Source organism: Natator depressus, chromosome 2 (genome assembly GCF_965152275.1).
Source record: "Natator depressus isolate rNatDep1 chromosome 2, rNatDep2.hap1, whole genome shotgun sequence".
NCBI classification, from domain to species: domain Eukaryota; kingdom Metazoa; phylum Chordata; order Testudines; family Cheloniidae; genus Natator; species Natator depressus.
The window spans coordinates 243,016,367-243,035,233 of record NC_134235.1 but is presented as its reverse complement, the minus strand read 5'-3'; the positions used below and the strand labels follow the sequence as shown (position 1 = coordinate 243,035,233).

The 18,867-nt window shown below is 42.8% G+C and overlaps 1 protein-coding gene across 1 annotated transcript in view; it reads right to left on the bottom strand.

Annotated features, from left to right (window-relative positions):
• The window catches only part of NCAPG2 (non-SMC condensin II complex subunit G2), a 115,525-nt gene that overhangs the window by 50,524 nt on the left and 46,134 nt on the right, over positions 1-18,867 (bottom strand). Inside the window, exons 11-13 of the mRNA XM_074943425.1 lie at positions 13,392-13,517; positions 12,150-12,329; positions 11,049-11,201 (exon numbers count right to left, since the gene is read on the bottom strand). Coding sequence (XP_074799526.1) covers positions 11,049-11,201; positions 12,150-12,329; positions 13,392-13,517 — 459 coding nt within the window. The remainder of the gene's footprint in view (positions 1-11,048; positions 11,202-12,149; positions 12,330-13,391; positions 13,518-18,867) is intronic.

Here is an 18,867-nt window from a genome sequence, read left to right as displayed (position 1 = left end):
TTAACAAAAGTACACATTTCCTATTTATTTAAAGAAAAACAGTTACTAACCTTTTGTAACTGTTGTTCCTCAACGTGTATTGCACATGTTCATTCCAGGTGTGTGTGCACCTGTGCACAGTCATTAGAAATTTTTTCCTCAGTGGTACCCATCAGGGCAGCTTAAGCACCTTCTTCTGCCATGCACCAGTGCATGCCAGTATGAAGGGCTCACCCATCCCTGAGCTCCCTCACTTCCTTCTTGCCAGACAACTCTGAAGCCAAGGGGTAGGAGGGCAAGTCGTGGAATGGACATGTACAACTCATCTCTAAGAACAACAGATATGAAAGGCTAGAAGCAATTTTTTTTTGGAGTGATTGCACGTGTATATTCCACTCAGTGACTCACGAGCCATAACGTATGATGGAGTTCATGTACACACAGACTGGAGTACAATTTGTCCAAATTTAGCATCATTTCTGGAGTACGGAGTACTGGCATAATAGGATGCAAAGGTATGAACTGAACACTAGACTGCCACTCCACAAATGTCCTGGATTTAGACTTGAGCAAGGAACTCTCTAGAGGCTGCCTGCCATATCATGGAATGTACTGTCAGTCTGCCCAGCAGGGAAATGCCTACCAGATCATAACAAACATGAAGGCGGAAAGTTATCCAAGACAAAATTCTTTGCAAAGAGACAGGATGACCCTTCATCTGTCTGCTATGGCCACCAATAGCTGGGCTGACAAACAAAACGCTTTAATCCTCCCTACGTAGGATACCAACACTCTTCTGACATCTAATGTGTGCAAACGTTGCTCCTCTGTTGGCATGTGGTTTGGGGTAAAATGTAGGAAAGTAAATTGACTGGTTAATATGAAAATTAAATACTACTTTTGAGAGAAATCTTGGATGAGGGCACAAGTACACCTTATCCTTAAAAGAATATTGTATAAGGTGGTTCGGATGTCAGAGCACGCAATTTGGCTACCTTCCTGTCCGAAGCGATAGCTATCAGGAAAGCCACCTTTAGAGATAGGTGCAGTAAGGAACATGTTGTTAGAGGCTTAAATGGTGGCCCCATGAGCTTTGACAAATCTAAAGTTCAAGTTCTGGTGGGGATAAGTTCCCTTATTTGAGGATACAACTTTTTCAGTCCCTTCACAAATCTGATTGTTATATCATTAGAAAATATAGAATGGTTATCTACAAAGGGATGGAAAACTGATATTACTACCAGAATCATTTGGTAGAAGAATCATTAACCACTGCTGTTTAAGTGCAACAAATAGTCCTCTATCCAGCATAATAAATAAATGCTGGACAGAGGACTGCATTGGCGAGACCCCCAAACTGGCAAGACCAGACCGAAAAAGGCCTCCATTTTGACATGTAAGCAGCTCTGGTAGAGGGCTTTCTAACAAGACATGGTGAACTTCCTTCAAACAAGACTCCCTCTAGGACTTTGCCATGGAGCCTCCAGGCTGTTAAATGAAGGACCACAGGTTTGGTGGAGCAGCTGACCATTATCTTTGGAGATCAAGTTCAGGTACAACAGGAGCGAAATTGGAGCTGCAACTGACAGATCCAATACAATGGCAAACCAGTGTATCAAGGCTACATTGGGGCTATTAACATAACTTGGACCTGATCCTGCTTGTTCTTTAGGAGGACTCTTTACAGGAATGGGATTGTAGGGAAAAGCTTAGTAGAGCTTGTTTGTCCAGGGTAGCAGGAAACCATCTGCGATGGAACCACGACTGTGGCCTTGTAAGGAGCAAAATTGTTGGCATTTCTTGTTGCCCTTGTTTGCAAATAGGTCTGTCTGAAAAATTGGGAAAACTGTCTAGATGCATTTGGGCAGAGAAACCATTCATGACAACTTGTAAATGATCTGCTTAGGTGATCCACCAACTCATTCTGCATCCCTGGAAGGTAAGCGGCTTCGAGACGGATTGAATCGGCAATGAAAAAGTTCCATAGGTGAACTGCCTCCTGACAAAGAGGAGACGAGTGGGTTCCCCCTGCCTGTTGAGGTAAAACATTGCCACAGTAGTGTCTGAGACACCAAACAAGCTTTTGGCCTTAACATGTGGTAGGAAGGCCTGACAGGCAAGGCAGACAGCCCTTAGCTCTCTGACACTGATGTGAAGAAAGAGATCCCTTGAGGCCTACAAACTTTGAGTTCGGAGGGCATCCAGATAAGCTCCCCACACCAGGACAGATGCATCTATCACCAGTGTCAGTAAAGGCTCGGGGCAGACAAAGGGAACACCCACACAAACATTGAGTGAGTCTGTCCACTTATCTAGCAAGGTTGGTACCTGTGAAGGCACAGTGAGCACAGTGGTAACTTGGTGAATAAATGGAGGCCAGCCAACTTCGATGAGTCCTGATTTGCAGCCTGGCATGTTGGACTACATATGTGTATGAAGTCATACAGGAGTTTCATACAGTTTTGAGCTGATGTTGGGGGGAACGTTAAGGTCTGCCACAAGAGAATGAATTGTTTGGAATCTTGTGTTTGGAAGGAAAGCTTGGGCCTGAGCAGAGTCCAATAGTGCGCCTATAAAAACCCTATTCTCTGCACTGGACAAAGGAAAGACTGATCAACTTAGACAAACAGACCTAGAGCTTTGAAGGATGATGGGATGAGTTGTACACTGGAGAGAACCTGAGCCCTGGACCAGCCCTTAACTAGCCAGTCATCCAGGTATGGTAGACCTGTACTCCTAGTCTCCTCTGAAACGCCGCTACCAGACATATTTTGTGAAAACCTGAGAAGCTGCCGACAGGCCAAAAGGCAGCACAGTGAACTGATAATGAAAGTGATTCACTATGAACCTGAAAAACTTTCTGTGACCTTGATAAAATGCCACATGAGAGTAGTCATCTCTTAAATTGAGGGCAGCATACCAGCCTCCAGGATACAGGTACAGAATAATGGAAAGCTGGAAGGCAAGGTGACCACGTGAAACTATCTTTCTGAAGTATTTGTTGGTGCAGGTCTAAAATTGGTCTGAGATCTCCCTTTGGTTTCAGAATTAGAAAATAACAGGAAAAGAACCCTTTTCCTCTGTGACACTGCAGAACCTCTTCTATGGCTCCTACCTGAAGGAGAGACTGACCCTCTTATAGTAGGAGTGCCTCGTGAGTGGCCCCTGAAGAGAGAGAGGTCGGGGGGTTGGGTAGAAATAAATTGGAGGGTATATCCCACTTCCAGTGCTTAATACCCATCAGTCTGAGCTAATCCAAGACCAAGCACTGGGGAAGTGGGAAAAGCAGTTTGCAAGTGTGGGGAAAATGGAAACTGGCATGGCGAGCTTTAGCATCCCATCAAAATGCCTGTTTAGCTTCCCCTGGGTGTCTAGATGGAACAGACTGTGATGCTGAGGCAGAAGGAGAAAGAGGTCTATATCTACAACCCCTACTCTTTTTTTCCTCGGCACATCCTGCCAAGGAGCAAGGACAAAGTAATAGCGGGTCTGCTGTGGGTGTAAGTGCTAACTGGGTGGGACTGGAGTATACACCCACAAAAACTTCTTCCACTGAATGCATCCGATGAAGTGAGCTGTAGCTCACAAAAGCTTATGCTCAAATAAATTTGTTAGTCTCTAAGGTGCCACAAGTACTCCTTTTCTTTTTGCAAAAACTTTAGAGTTGCCCTGAAGTCCTTCAAGCCATGGATTTTAGAGTTAGTTTGCTCCAAAAACAGTGAAGACCCTTCAAAGGGCAGGTCCTGTAAAGTCTGTTGAATCTCTTGTGGAAGCCCCAAAGATTGCAGCCAACAGCTCCTGCACATGGCCACTGCAGAAACCATGGACCTAGCTGCCGAGTCCAGTGCAGCCTACAGCGCAGATCTTGCTACAGATTTCCCCTAATAAGATAACAAGGGGAACTCCTACCTAGCATCCTCTGGCAGCATGTCTCTAAATTTAAAATGGAGTCCCAAACATCAAAACCATACCATCCCAAAAGTGCTGGCTGGTTGGCAATCCTGAGTTGCAACCTCCCAGTAGAATAAAAACTGCTATATCAAACAAATGTAGGGGTTTTTTTTCCATCTTTTGATTTGGGGGTCACATCTTGTTGGTCCCCTTCATTGGACACTGACAACACAAGAGACCCTCACCTAAATTGAGGCTGGAGGAAGGGGTCTGCCAGAGAGCCGTAATAGGGTCCATACTAGCCTTGTTAATAAGGAGACCTCTCTTGAAAGCCAAGCTGTAGCCAAAATGTCAACAGGCATTAAGAGGATTCTTTAACCTCCTTCACCTGGATCCTCACCCTCTTCAACAGCTCTTGGTGGCCTTACAGTCATCTGGGGGAGGCAAAATGCCCAAGGAGACTGCCTCACCAGAAGAAGAGGCCAGCACAAGCTGACACTGCTCTTCCTCCACTAGATATCCAGCAAGGTCCTCCTGAACCACCTCTTGCTGTTTGGTATGGGGACTGGTACCAGGCTCAGGAACAGAGTGCCTGGCGAGTAGGTGCCCCATGCCTCTCTGAGGACACAGAACAGGAACATCTCAGATATGACCTAGAATCCTGAAGGAAACCCCATGGATTCCAAAATGGGCCCCGGTGACCCTCTAGCCATTGGGGGGGTGGCCAAAGGTTCCCAAGCAAAGAAGTAGTGCCAAAGTGGAGTGGAATGAAAGTGGCTCTGAGGGTGGGAAACATAGGAGCCAATCTCTGATTCAGTGGAGGACAACTCCCCCCCCTGCAGACCAAGTAGGGACTAGTCCCAATGATGTCGGAGTCCAGTGCCAAGTCAGAGAAGGACACTGAGCAGCCAATGTTGCAAGCTTCCCCTTTGATGGTACTGATGGATTTGCAATTTGAAGCAATGGAGGTTGACATGGTACCAAGCACTGCAACACCCCTGTCTGCTGGTACTGAGAGCACAGTTTCCTGCACTGTCAGATAAACTGGCACTGAAAGGCTCAGCAGATCTCTTGCTGCCACAAACAACTCCAGTGTGGTCACTACTGAGATGGTCTCAGAATGGCATGGTACCACTGTTGTAGAAGGCGTTCCCTCAGGCTTCAGATGTGACTGCACCTGCTTTGGTGCTGGAATCAATGGTGCCAGCTTCTGTGGTGCCACAGAAGAGCAGTGCTTAGGTTCTGGCCTCACTCTATTCTGATCCCTATGCCTGGCAACCTTCCCCTCTCAGTGGTCTGTTTAAGAGGTCTTATGCCTCTTCCTAGGCAGATGGTGCACCGGGACTCAGGCAGCACAGAAGGTGCACTCCTAATGAAAGCTGAAGCACTCAGTGCAGGGTAGGACTAACCAGGCTCTGACAGAGGACTTAAGGCTGCCTCAATGAGCAAAAACTTTAGCCGGCCTTCTCTGTCTTTCCTTGTCCAATGCTTAAAGTCTCTGTAGTTCTGACAATGAATATGAACTTCTCCTAAACACTTAAAGCAGCTTGAGTGCGGATAGCTCACAGGCATTGGCCTAGTGCAAGAGATGCAGGATGAAGCCCAGCGATCAAGGCATCGTACAGTACCAAGTAACAGACAAAAAACCCCAATTGAGCCAAAAAAGAAAACTTACACTAAGTACTAAACCAATACATCTAGTAAACTATGTACAATTAATTTACAATTAACACACAGAGCACTGGCTAAGGCAAGCCAAGCAATTCCAATGACTCACAGGCTGAAGGAACTGATGAAGCTTGGGGGCAGCTTGGCCCTTTATACCACCATGTGGCAGCAAAGGATGCTCGAGCCACCCGACGGGTATCACAGAGAGAAAAATTTCTGATGGCTGTGAGCACGAATATCAAGAGTAGACTGGACATGTGCAAATCTCTCGAAGAAGAAATGTAACTTATGACAAAACATGTAAGAGTATCAATATTAAACAGTCTGTTTTAAAACAACACCACATCCATCTATTTTAACAAAACGAAGGTAAATAGATTTTGGAAAAATTTTAAATTTAGTGCACATGCAGAGTGAGAAAGCTTACCTCACATTCCCTTTTGGAAAAACATTTTACACAACAATTTTCAAGCACAGTAAGCCAACATGTCAATGGAGAGGCAGCTTAATTAACTCAACCTACTGGAAATAAAACTAATAGCAATCTACTGCTATAGCTCATCTCTACTAAAAAATTTAGAATATTTTAAACAATACAGCTCTGCATGCAAACTTAATCACTATATCAATTTTTTTTAAATAAATACTCAGACCACATAGGGAACATTTCCAGAAACCTACATCTTAATATTCCAATAAGAATTTAGTATTACGTGCCTGTTTCTTTCCCTCTCAAATCTTTTTATACTAAATAAAATAAAGCTTACTCTAACCTACAATAAAAATAGGTGTCTGCACCATATACAGAGAACAATAGGAATGGAGGACAGGGTTGTTGTTTTTTCCCCCACTCTTACAAGAGACTCTTCTCATGGATATTTGCATGTTACTTTTATGTAATGCTTCCATGAACCTTGTATGTTTTACATAATATTAGGGGAGCCTAGAAAAACTAGTAACAAGACCAGAAAGTAAAATGAGATTTAACTTGTGAAGGTGCAAATTAATACATCTGGAAAACAGTCACAGAAGACAATATTCAGTGGCCGTGAAAACAACCACATATTGCCAATGATCTTCCACAATGAGGACTGCGGATCTTTGCAGTTACCCACTGCAATGTGGCTATACCATTCATTAAGGCCTAAGTAATTAATTGAGTGTGAATACCTAGGAATTCTACTACTTCAATTTCCACATAGAAAACATTAAATGGGCACTCGGATCAGAAATGCAACAGCTACAGTTCCATGTACAACCTTAATTCTTCTCTTTTTGCCTGTGCATTAGGATAGTGTGTAATCATGGAATCAAATTATTTCACAAATAATAGAAGAACAAATGTATGCTGTGATTGGAATGCTGCGCATTCATCTTTAGAATTTGTCTAAAGGCAAGAACTTCACGTTTCATTTCAGATCAAATTGAAAACTTTTTTAAAAAAAAATGTGACAAAAAAAAGTCTTAAAAAACCTGGGTTTGGGTCAAAATGAAATGGCATATAGTTGGAAACCTCTCCCCTCACCACCCACTAATAAAGATAAAGTGTAACTCTCAGCCATTTTTTCAAACTACTGATGAAAGGAGGGCTGGCAGTGAACTTTACAAAAACGAGAAAGCTATAAAAATTAATACAATCATATTACTAGGGAAAATCTTTTTCTGTTATCAATCTACTGGAGACTACTTTTTCCTAGTGGAAAAATCAATTGCATAAACTTTCCTTAACAAGTTATTTTAATTAAACAGAAAACGCTACATTAAAAGACCATTATGTTTCCTAAATCAAGCACTCAAAAGTTAGTAAATGACAAAATTAAGGTTGCCAATGCACTATGACACAATCTTTAATTACAGGATAACATACTATTTTTTCCACAGCACCCTGCCTCCATCTGTGCACAGGATGGACGGTGCTCACTTAGTGAGTAGTTATTTGATATTTTGTTTTCTCCGCATTGTTCAGTATGTGTAGAACCCTGTGAAATTCTTTTTTCTTTTCAATAATTTTTCAGAAATTTTGTTTTATCTCCTGGGAGGGGAACAAAATAAAACGAACATTGCAGAAAAATTCCCAGGGAAGGAAGAGGGCATGGAGAGCAACCCTACTCCAGTCTAGTGAAGAAGGAAGATCCTAAGGGACAGGGCTGGAGAGTGAGACCACCTTGCACTCACCCTGCAGCGGTGCTCTGCACGTCATGCCCTGGCACATGAGGTCGCAGCACTGCTCAGTTTTGGCCCAGTTGCCCTTCTGTCATCATGACAGAGGAGTGGCCAGGCCAAACCTGAGCAGCACTGCGACCCAGTGCACCTGTTCTTTTTTTAGTTTTATGGTGTTTTATTTTATGCTATTTCGCATTTGCAAAAAACACGAGGCTCTAAATATGTGGCTCCAGGCATTATTTACCACAGACTATTCAAACCCTGCCCAGAAGGCAGAACTATTGATCTCCTCATTGGCTTTTTCTATGGTACCCATTACAGCATTTCTTCACAAACATTAATATTCTATTTTCACACTATCCCTCTGAAATGAGAGGGTAGGATCATCCACATTTTATAGATGGGGAACTGAAGCAAAGAGATTAAGGTCAGAAGTACCCACTAATTTTCTGTGTCCAATTTGAGAAACCTAGGACTTGATTTTTTGAGAATATGTAGCATAATACAGCAATTATGTTCCAAGCATGACTTCAGTTGAAGTCAATGGGAGCTCTGAGTGCTCAGTACTTCTGCAAGTGATACCCCAGGGTCTCGAGACAGGCACTCAGAAAATGAGGAACACAATTAATGGCCATCTCTGAAAAATGACTTCCTATCACCATGTATGAACTCTGTGGCAGAAGCATGAATAGAACCCAATTCTCCAGCATTCATCAGCTGCTCCAACCGTGAGACCAACTTTCTCTTTCTGAAATATCATGCCTCATTCACTACACACCCTCCATCTTCTATAACAAATGAGGCAGGAGTCCTCCAGACAACAGTCTGTTTTATTACACAACTTGATTGATCCGGTGGGAAAAAAATATGTGAACATGTAATTAAGAACCGATATAATGCACAGCCAGGCTTAATTCTGGCATTTCCTAACCCCAGAGTGCTTGACTTAATAATGTTCTTTTAATATTTCTTTAATAAGGCTAGGAAGTTGCACACAAAAAACCTAAAACCACCCAAACAAATTCTATCATGTGCCAACATATTAACACCTACATAGGTCATTAGAGGGCTGGAACCTTTAAATCCATAGCCCAGACCTCTTCCAGTTGAGCTGATAAGCAACAGAGCAATAGTAGGTTGTCATCCTCTATGTGGACTAACAACAGAATAGGAATGAGACACTTTGCCAGTACGCTTCACAGATATATATTGATGGCAGAGGAATGGTGAGGCTTGGAATCTTGGGTTCCATTCTAGGATCTGGAGAAGAGTGTCCTCTAGTGGGCACAAACTTCTCTCCATTCTCCTACAACCTGTCCCTATAGATCTTCCCCACTCCAAGCTCATCATCCCAGTCCATTTACCTCCTCTAGCCAGTCTAAGTGTCCATTCCTCAGGCTTCTCATACAAGTCCCAGTTTCCTTGCCCAGCAAATCCTACTTCCCTAATCCCAGTCTCCCCCATTCCCAGTTCCCTACCCAGCCAGTTCCCCCCTACTCCTAGTTCTTCATACAATCTGTCTCCCTCACAATTTCCAGTAACTTCCTTCCCTATCTGCTCATGGGCCCAGTCTCCCTCCCAATCTCCTTATCCAATCTCAGTGTCCCATCCAAGCTCCTCATCAAATCTGTCCCCCCATTCCGCATCCCTCCCCGCTCTGGCTACAAGTCCCCTCCTCCTCTCCACACTGCCTGGCCATCAGTGGGGGGTGAAGAGGAGTGTCATTCAGAACACAGATCAGACAGGCTCCCAATTCCCAATTCCAGTGGATCTGGCACAACCTGGAGCAACCAGAAACTGCAATTGCAGGGGAAGTCCTGCTCAACCAGCTGTAGTTCTGGGCTGCAGCACATTCTTAATAGGCAACCTTAACCACAGGCAGTGCTATGAGCCCCTCCTATAATAAATGTAACAAAATGAACAATTCATACTCTAATAGCAATAACCATGTCAGCACAGACACGTGTACTACAGGATATTGGTGCATTTTTAGGATGACTGAACCTCATGCCTCTTGGAAAACCTAAAGTATGTGCCAATGCATGACCACTATGGATTTTCATATTAGAAACTAAAATAATACAGCCTCATTCCCAGAAATTGCTGCTCTTGGCCCAAGATACATGTTGACATGAAATTTGCAATTTGCTGCCTTTTTAAATCTCAAAATCTTATTAAAATTTAAAATATGAAGAAAAGCATTTTGATAGATGAGATTTGCAAGCAAGTCTAGAATCATGTCCTCTGAGACTAGTATTAGAGTAATGAGACATGCACAACCTTCCAAGACACCAGCGCTAAGCATTAATATCATAGTAATCAGTTTGTGTCAGATGGGTAAGATTTGCATTGAGGCTTAACTTGCAGTACAAGCACAAGCATTAGTATCACAGTGATCTTTCTGCCACTCCATGTTAGCTCTGCTGAAAGGAGAACTATTAGGAAATCCTGCTTTGGCATCAGTATTTTAGCTAGAGCCAGGCTTAATCTCTCTCAGAGGTGACCACCTCCTCTATTTGGAACACTGCAGCCTCACTGTAACCACTATTGAACTGCTTTCAACTTTTCTTTAAAAAAGGATAATTTTATTTAATCTCCCCATCCCATCTCTTCCATTTCTCTCTCTCCTCCATGTTCCCTTACACATTATTCTCCGTGACTTGTTTCCCTTCTTCTCTGATCTCATGGACATTCTTTCTCCAGTAGTGGCCCTGCCCCATAAGCAGCTTCTGTTTTTTCTTCTCCTGCCTGTTCTGGTCCCAGAGGGCTGATTCCGTATCCTCTTTTTCTTAAGTAGCTACTGGCCCAACAGAAAATGGCAAGAGCTGAAACTCTTCTTGTTATTAAAGAAGAAACTGAGAGGTACCAGTCAAGAACACACTAAAGTTACTAAGAATCTAAGAGGAAAAGATTAACTTGTTATATGGAAAGTTTGATCCTCATTTGAGGTAACAAAAATTCTGATGCAGTAATCTCCTGATGTGGCAATATTTCCTAGTGATGCCCCCATTTCCATTGAAACAATCATGGAGAGGCAGGAAGATTACAGGACACTAGACTTAGTGTCATGGTACTTAACAAGAATCTAGACAATCATAACATTAACTTAATTTTCAAATATATAGCAGGAAATGCTTAAATACCACTATCCAGGATTTTACATCTCAAACCTTTAATGGGACATACATGACCAATAAAACAATTTCCTGTAAGTTTCTGCAAATTATTGGTTAAGTATTCTAATAACGGATTGACAGCGGTATTGATAAATGTACATCTTTCAGAATAAATTGTCTTGTTCTGTTTACATCTCCTGTGTGCTGCCTACCAAGTCCTATTTATCTTACCTTAGCAGCCCTGACAGCCTTAATTTTCAGCAGCATATCGACAAAAGCCACTCGCACTTTCTCAGAATTGTCATGGAGACTGTATTTTACTGTTGGCAGGAGCTGTTCCAATAATGGGTGGCTTAGTTTGTTGTCCAAAATTATAGGCAGACACTGCAACAGAAATATCACACTGAATAAAAAAATAAAATAAAAAAAACCAGCAGATATACAAAAACTATACTAAAATTATTAAACTTAAGGCTAAACATAGTGGCAGATGTTTCATTTACATATTTTTTTCCTATAATTATCTTTTAAAAGAAAATGCTAAAGAGCAACTCAAAATCTCTTAATTCCTTTCATTTCAGATGAAGTGGTTTTACCTTTTAAGATCTTCTCACCTGAGGCAGTGTTTTTGTTCATCGCTTGTACTTGAGGAGTACATGTTTATGCCCAGGAAGTGAGTCTTTCTGACATTTGTTAGATGGAGTTGATCGATCAATCCTGGTTTACTGAACAACTATCTGGGGAACAGCCTTCCCCAACACACAGACAGTAATATATGCATCCAACCATGGGAAGACTGACAGTGGGGTACAAAACACGACACTTAAACCTGTCTTTTTTTTCCAGGTCTCGCTCTCTGGGTCACACATGATGCCTTGGAACTGAGCTGGAAACATTTTCTACACAGTTGTGTAATTAAGTATATATCTTTAGTTGTTTACAATTATCTGAACAAGAAAGTCTAGTCAAAGTACCAAACCAAGAGCATGGAAAGGAGGTCTTTCCACCCTCAGGTAGCCAGAGAGAGAGGAATTGAGGTGGTCAGGGATCACATAGCTACTCCTCAAACTCAGCTCTAAATGTTTGGTTCCACAAGGGGTTGCTTGTTCATTCCCAGAAGGCATTTTTTCTAGAAGGTTTTCAAAACTTAAATACAGGAAGTACATCTCAAGGGAAATTATGCAAAGATCAACTCAAAGAAGAATCAAAAGGTTTTATAAAAAGCACGCCTTCTACTGAAGTTGACCCTTAATAACCCATGCCACATGCTTCAAGGAAAACTTAAAAGTTTACTATCAATACAAGTTTTTAAAGTCTGCTTATTAAACTTACCTTAAAAACAGAACAGCGAACATCAGCTGAAGTTACATCAAAAGCCAGATCTCCAATTAATTTTTTTAAAAGCTCAGCAAGGATGGTGGCAGGAATCATGTCCCAGTATTTGGATGTTATTTTACTAACACCAAGTACCCCTGTAGAGCGGACCAATGGGTGAGGATCTTCTAAAAGACTCTATAAACAAAGAAGAAGAGGAAACAAATTTCATGTATGCATCGTCATGCTGTCTGTTCATATTTAAAATAAGAAACAAAAATCATCGCTATTAGCATTTAACCAAACCATATAAGATGTGATATTATGAAATATTTCCATATCTGGAATATTCTCCAAATGAGTGTTTATTGCTATTATTAAACAACTTTTGGTTAGAAAACAAAATTAAGATAAAAATATTGGCGACGATTTTCAAAAACATCGGCGATGATTTTCAAAAACATCACCCTAAAGTTAGGCTCTTAGAGTAGAATTTTCAAAAGTTATTGAAAAAGTCAATGAGACTTGTGCATGAAAGTCACTTAAATACTTGAAAATCTGACTCCTAAGGTTTGCCTTTATGCACCTAATTATCAAGTCTCACTGTTCACTGTTTGTGAGGCAATGACCTTAAAACCTGGAATTTCCAGGAATCTTCAGTGATCAAATATTTATTCTTGTGAATACAACAATAAATTTCCCCAGACAGAATAAAACACTGCTTTAGGAATAAACTGGCTAGCCCTCATCTTTCCAATTCATTATTTTAACTCTTATCTCCCCCATACTTCTGTTTAGATACTCCATCATAGGAGCTGCAGATACTTAAGATTAGGAATTAATTGCAGACTTTCAGCTGTTGCAGCACAAAAGTCAAGTAATCAAGTATAGAGCCCTCCTTACCCATTGTATCCTGAGTAAATGAATGAAAGTAAAAGCCAGTGTCATCTGGCTTTCCTAAGCGCGCTCTCAGGTTTTTGAACCATACTTGTAGCTCAATTAATGTAAACTCAGACCCCCCACTTCATTAGTATTTAGGCCCCTTTCCAAAACATTGCTATTCCACCAGAAATCAGAGCGTGCACAAGATTAAAGAATTTAATTGCATATTTCTGCACTCTTTCCTGTGGGTAACATTCTCAATCCCCTTACTCCATTGATTGCAGTACATGTATTTCAAATGGTCTTACTGCCAAGTAAACTTTGGCAAATGTTTAATTTAACATTTTGTTTTCACATTTTGTCTTCATGAAAACTTACGAAAAGTTCTTCAAACTGTTTCTGAATTTCATTATCCATAGCCTCATTATTAAAATGGGGATCACGAATAGGAAACGCTTCAACAAACAATAATGCTGCGTTTGATCGAACTTCTGAGTTTCTGGCCTGTTACAATGGAATAGAAAAGAAATTGTTCATAAAATTGGTACTCTTTATTAAAACTTATTGACAAATATTCTTCAAATCACCCTCATCAGTTTAGTACTTCTAATCAAATAGGAATTCTAATAAAGTAATTGGATTAAACATAACAATTTATAACAACTTCTACATCTCACAGTTCAAAGTTCTGCCCAACCAGTAAATTCTAGGTTAGCTGTAAATTGAGTTCTCAGAGCATATTGGCTTCAAAGATGCAGAGGATTCACACTTGGAGGAGTGCCATCTTGTGTAGGCCTAGAATAGTTAAAGTCAGTTAGCACTGCTACAGACCTTCAAATATGTGCTCTGTGGTAGAGAGGCTGCAGCTATAGAAGGTGGAACTTTGGTCTCAGCCCTTAAATTAGCGCTCAGAATATGGAAATTGAAGTCAAGCAAACATACTTTATTTTGGGGGGCAGGGAGCGGGGAGAAGGTCATCCTCTGACACTTTTGGTGTTTGCCACTACTTGACAAAAAGTAGAAATTTCATAGGGATTTCTTTAATTGGTTTGAAAATTTTATTTAATTAAACAAACAAACAAAAACTTAAGTATATCATCCACCATATTCTTCAGGCAGTATGTGTATGTAAATAATTAGTAAGTTTAATTTACTCCTTAAATTCAGAAAAGGCAATCTTGTAGTAACCTAAAATTAGAATTTACAATAAATAAGCAGCATTTTTGCATCAGTACCCCCAATATCTGTCTGAAATTAATGAAAGTAGCCCTGGTCCTAGCAAACACAAGAATCCTCAGTAGCTTTAAAAAGGGAGGATAAAACAGTTACCTACCTTTTGTAACTGTTGTTCTTCATATCCGTTCCGTTCTAGGTGTGCGTGCACCCATGTGTGCAGTCGTTTGAGATTTTTGCCTTCGTGGTATCCATAGGATCAGCTGTGGCGCCCCCTGGAGTGCCGCGCTCATGCATCGGTATATTAGGCGCCACTAGCCCTACACCTTCTCAGTTCCTTCTTCCCAGCAACTCCAACAGAGGGGCAGGAGGCTGGGTAACGGAATGGACATGAGCAACACATCTTGAAGAACAGTTATGAAAGGTAGGTAACCATTTTTTCTTCTTCAAGTGCTTGCTTATGTCAATACCATTCTAGGTGACTCACAAGCAGTGCCCATGGAGGTGGGCTCAGAGTTCACGGTCACACAGCTAGCAGCACTGCTCTGCAAAGCCAGCGGCATCATGAGCTTGCTGGGTAAGTGTGCAATGAGATATGAATGTGTGGACAGACAACCAGGAAGCAGCCCTACAGATCTCTTGGATTGGTACCTGTGCCAGGAAGACCGCTGATGACGCTTGTGCCCTAGTTGAGTGTGCCGTCGCAATTGCCAGCAGAGGCACTTGCGCCAGCTCATAGCAGTAGGGGATGTAGGCAGTGATCGAGGACAAAATCATTTGAGCAGACACAGGGTGACCTTTCATTCTGTCTGCCACTGCAACGAACAACTGCATCAACTTATGGAACGCCTTTGTTCTGTCTATGTAGAAGGCCAGCACCTTCCTGATGTCCAGGGCATCGAACCTGCATTCTTCATCTGACATATGAGGCTTTGGGAAGAAGACAGGTAAGTATATGTCCTGGCCCTTTCATTCACAGCAGACACGACCAGTGACACCGCTGGAGGGTGCGTATAGAGGTATTCGAACCCTTTTGCAAGGATCTAATACTTCTTTTCCACCTTGCAACAAGTCGGCGGAATGGAAGAGGGGGTTTGCCACAGCCATTTGGCAATTTTAAGACCCATGGGTGGACAGGCAGCGCGACCCGGGCTGGGGTGGAGGAGGATATAACATTGAAGAGGTCACTGGACTCTTCTGCGACCTCCTCAATTTGTAGGTTAAACTTAGCAGCCACTCTTTTAAGAAGGGTCTGGTGCTCCTTGAGATTGTTGGGGGGGACTACCAATTTGGGAGGGATCTGCCACCACTTCATCTGGGATGACTACACCACTTGTGGAAGAGCAGGTTCCCCCTCCCACTCCAGGGATGGCTCTTTAGGCGCTGGGGTTCGGTGTGCTGCCCCCGCGTCGGATTTCGCACTGCGTTCCAATTCCGGGGCTGGTGGTGCCAGGGCTGGTTGGTCCAAGGTGGCCAGGGAGGGCTGGTGAGAACACCGGACCGGCATTACTGGCACGCCCCACGGGTTCCAATATGGCCATTGAGCAGGCCACTGCCCCTGCTGCACATTGTCACTGCAGGTGCCACACTGGTCTCACGAGTCGGCAGTGCATCTCCCCTTCTTGGCGAGGGGCTGAACTCCCAGTTTGACTCGGACCACTGCCCTTCTGGTGATCAGGGTGGAGCAGTCGAGGCCTGAGTCTGCCGACTGACTCTGGTCAGCAACCGGCAAGGTGAAAGTGAGGAACAGCACCTTCCCAACAAATGGTACCAGGGAAATAGGACTGGTGCCGTGACAAGGAGTGGCCCTGCCCGGGCGGGGATCAACATCTTGGAGACCATCTGGGCGAAGGTGAGCTGGGCTACGGCAATCTCTGATAGGAAGCTCGCCAGTACTGGTGGTATAGGGACCGGCGCTTCAACTCCGGTGTCCCATGTCTTTAGATGGAGAGCACGTTGAGGACCTGGGCCTTCTAGTCGGTGACCTAGGATACGGTGCCGGAGTCCGAAGCCACAGAGATAGAGATCTGCACCTGTGGTCCAGTGATCAAGGGTGCTCCACCACCCTATGAGGGGCTCCCATGATTGGCTTGCCCTTAGAAGTCGGGGTCTTAGCTGAGTCTGCCGCCTGGTTAGGTGCCAGTCGGCCTACTTGCTCTTTAGCCGCCGGGGCCACTTCGGGCAACGATGGCCCTGGGAGAGACCATGGTTCCCTACCTCTCCCTGGAGTCGGATCCCTAGTCGGGCTGGTGGGGTCCAACCTCCGCGGTAACCCTGTGAAGCACCAGGGTGGGCACATGGCCTGACATTGGTCCTTTGTCCAAAGATCCTTGCCCTGCTGCTGCCAGGAGGCTCTTCTTCTTTTGCCACTTCTTAGGCAAGCCAACTCTACGGATACTGCTAAGGCAAAAGTCTCCGACAACTGTGCATGTAGGCGCGCACACACACACACCTAGAATGGAATCAACATGAGCAAGCACTCAAAGAAGAAAGCATTTTACTGGGTTGCAAGTAAATGAAGGCTTTTGTTCCACTGACTCACCTGGCAGATGATGCTTTTTTAAAAATACCACTGAAACCTGACTTAAGAAGAGTCGATTGCCTTCACACATTACATTAAGGTTGCAAGGCAACAGTTGCCAAATGCATAGAAGGAGTCAGAAAAACAGTCTGAAAAGTATGCATGTTTTCCTACAAAAACTACTAAAGTGAAAGGTGCCTTAGAAATTCAGATAGGGTTCTGCTATTTGTTGTAGTGATGAAATTATTTGAACTGAGAATTAGGAATAGCATCAGCATTAACAATGCACAAAAGAAAAGGTAATGCTTTTATATAAAGGTCTAATTGCACAACTGTTCTATTGCCATGTGTTCATCTAAATCTAAGATGTATTTCATAAAGGAAATATAATACCACACATGTTCAGTACTGGTGTATTTTCAAATCACTTGTAATGCATGTATTTCTCAACATTATTGTTTCCAAACTGAACAAAGATTACACTCGAAGTGTTCTGCTGTTTGGTATTAGTGCAACATAACCCCCCTCTCCAAAACCACACAACTACACAACCTTTAGAAGTGTAAAATGTATATTAATTATTATTTGTATAACTATAGTATCTAGAGGCCCTAGTCATGGGCCAGGAGCTGTCTAAAATAGAAAAAAGTAACTGCTCCTACCCCAGCGAATGGTACAATTTGAGCATGAGAGAGACAATAGATGAGGAGTACAAGAAAATAAATGAGACAGTACTGATGAACATGACAGGCAGTTGTGTCAGCACGAGTGACCGAATTGTTGTCACTTTTTTGTGGGCATTATGGAAAAGGACTTTTAAGGAGGACTTTGAAGGTGGATAATAAATGAGTTTTGCAGATGCTTACAGGAGGAGCAGCATGGGAGAAAGCATGAAGATGCTTGTTTGGAAATTTAACAACTGGGAGATTGAGGTTGGCATCATAGGCTGATCGGAGGTGGAAATCAACTTCTTGATAGCAAATCACAGAGGATAGCAGAGAGTGAATCAGGATAAGGACAGGCCATGAAGTGCATTCAAAGTGAAAACAAGTAGCTTAAGTTTGATGTGATAGAGAAGGGGAAGTCAGCAGAGCAATGCAAAGAAAGGGGTGACACGGTCAAGTGATGAGCTAGCAAAATGATCCTTGCATGCTCACTTAACTAAGGAAGACCTGAACATATTTTTCTGTAATTTACAAAACAAATCACTTTTATATTGTTTCTGTGATACTCACTTCACTTACATCATGGCAAAACTGTTTATGAAGCTATCACTGGTTCCAGGTTAGGTGGTACACAGCAAACAAGGTTAGATTAAAATAATGTACAGGAGGGGTAATATTAAATCAAATTCAGAAAAGAATAAGAAATGTTGCTCAAAAAGAAGTTAAACATCTGGTAAATCAGCACTGAATGCTACTCTCAATGAGGGGCATACTGGCCCCTAAGTGGTCCCTTCCTCCCCATTCCCTACATAGATCTCCTTTGTTTCCTGACATCTTGTGCCAGATGGAGAGGGGGCAGAAACTCAAGTGCCAATGATGTAAAACAAAGGCTGAACACAACATATGTCTCAAAGCCTATGCTGAAGCTGTATTACACAACAAGTGAACCTTCCCTTTCAACTTCCATTGAAGTTTCCAAATCTCACCCCCAGGAACTATCCGGGTAAACTGCTTCTTCATCAATCCTGAGACTACAGCCTGCATCAGAACTATCATCCTACTTCACTGAAAAGATCTTTCACATTCAGGAAGGCTTCCTAAAGAGGAATAACTTATCTGTAACTGAAAAGGAGTACTTGTGGCACTTGTAATTGGAGATTCTTCAAAATGCATGGTCCCCATCTGTATTCCACTGTGGGTTACGCAATTGCACCATGCACCCAGAGTCAGAGAATTTGAAAGCAGTGTCCTTTGGTCTGCACATGCACCCAAGCCATGTGCTTCCATCCAAGGTGACAAAAGGTGGGGGAGACCGACCACATCTCAAGTTCCTTCTCCATCGTGAAACTGACAGATCTGAAGCAGAGGGGACTGAGGGCAGGAAGTGGCACACAGATAGGGACCACACATCTTGAAGAAACTTCAGTTACAGGTAAGTAACCTTCTCCTCTTCTTCGAATAATGGTTCCTATTGTATTCCATTGTGGGTGATTGA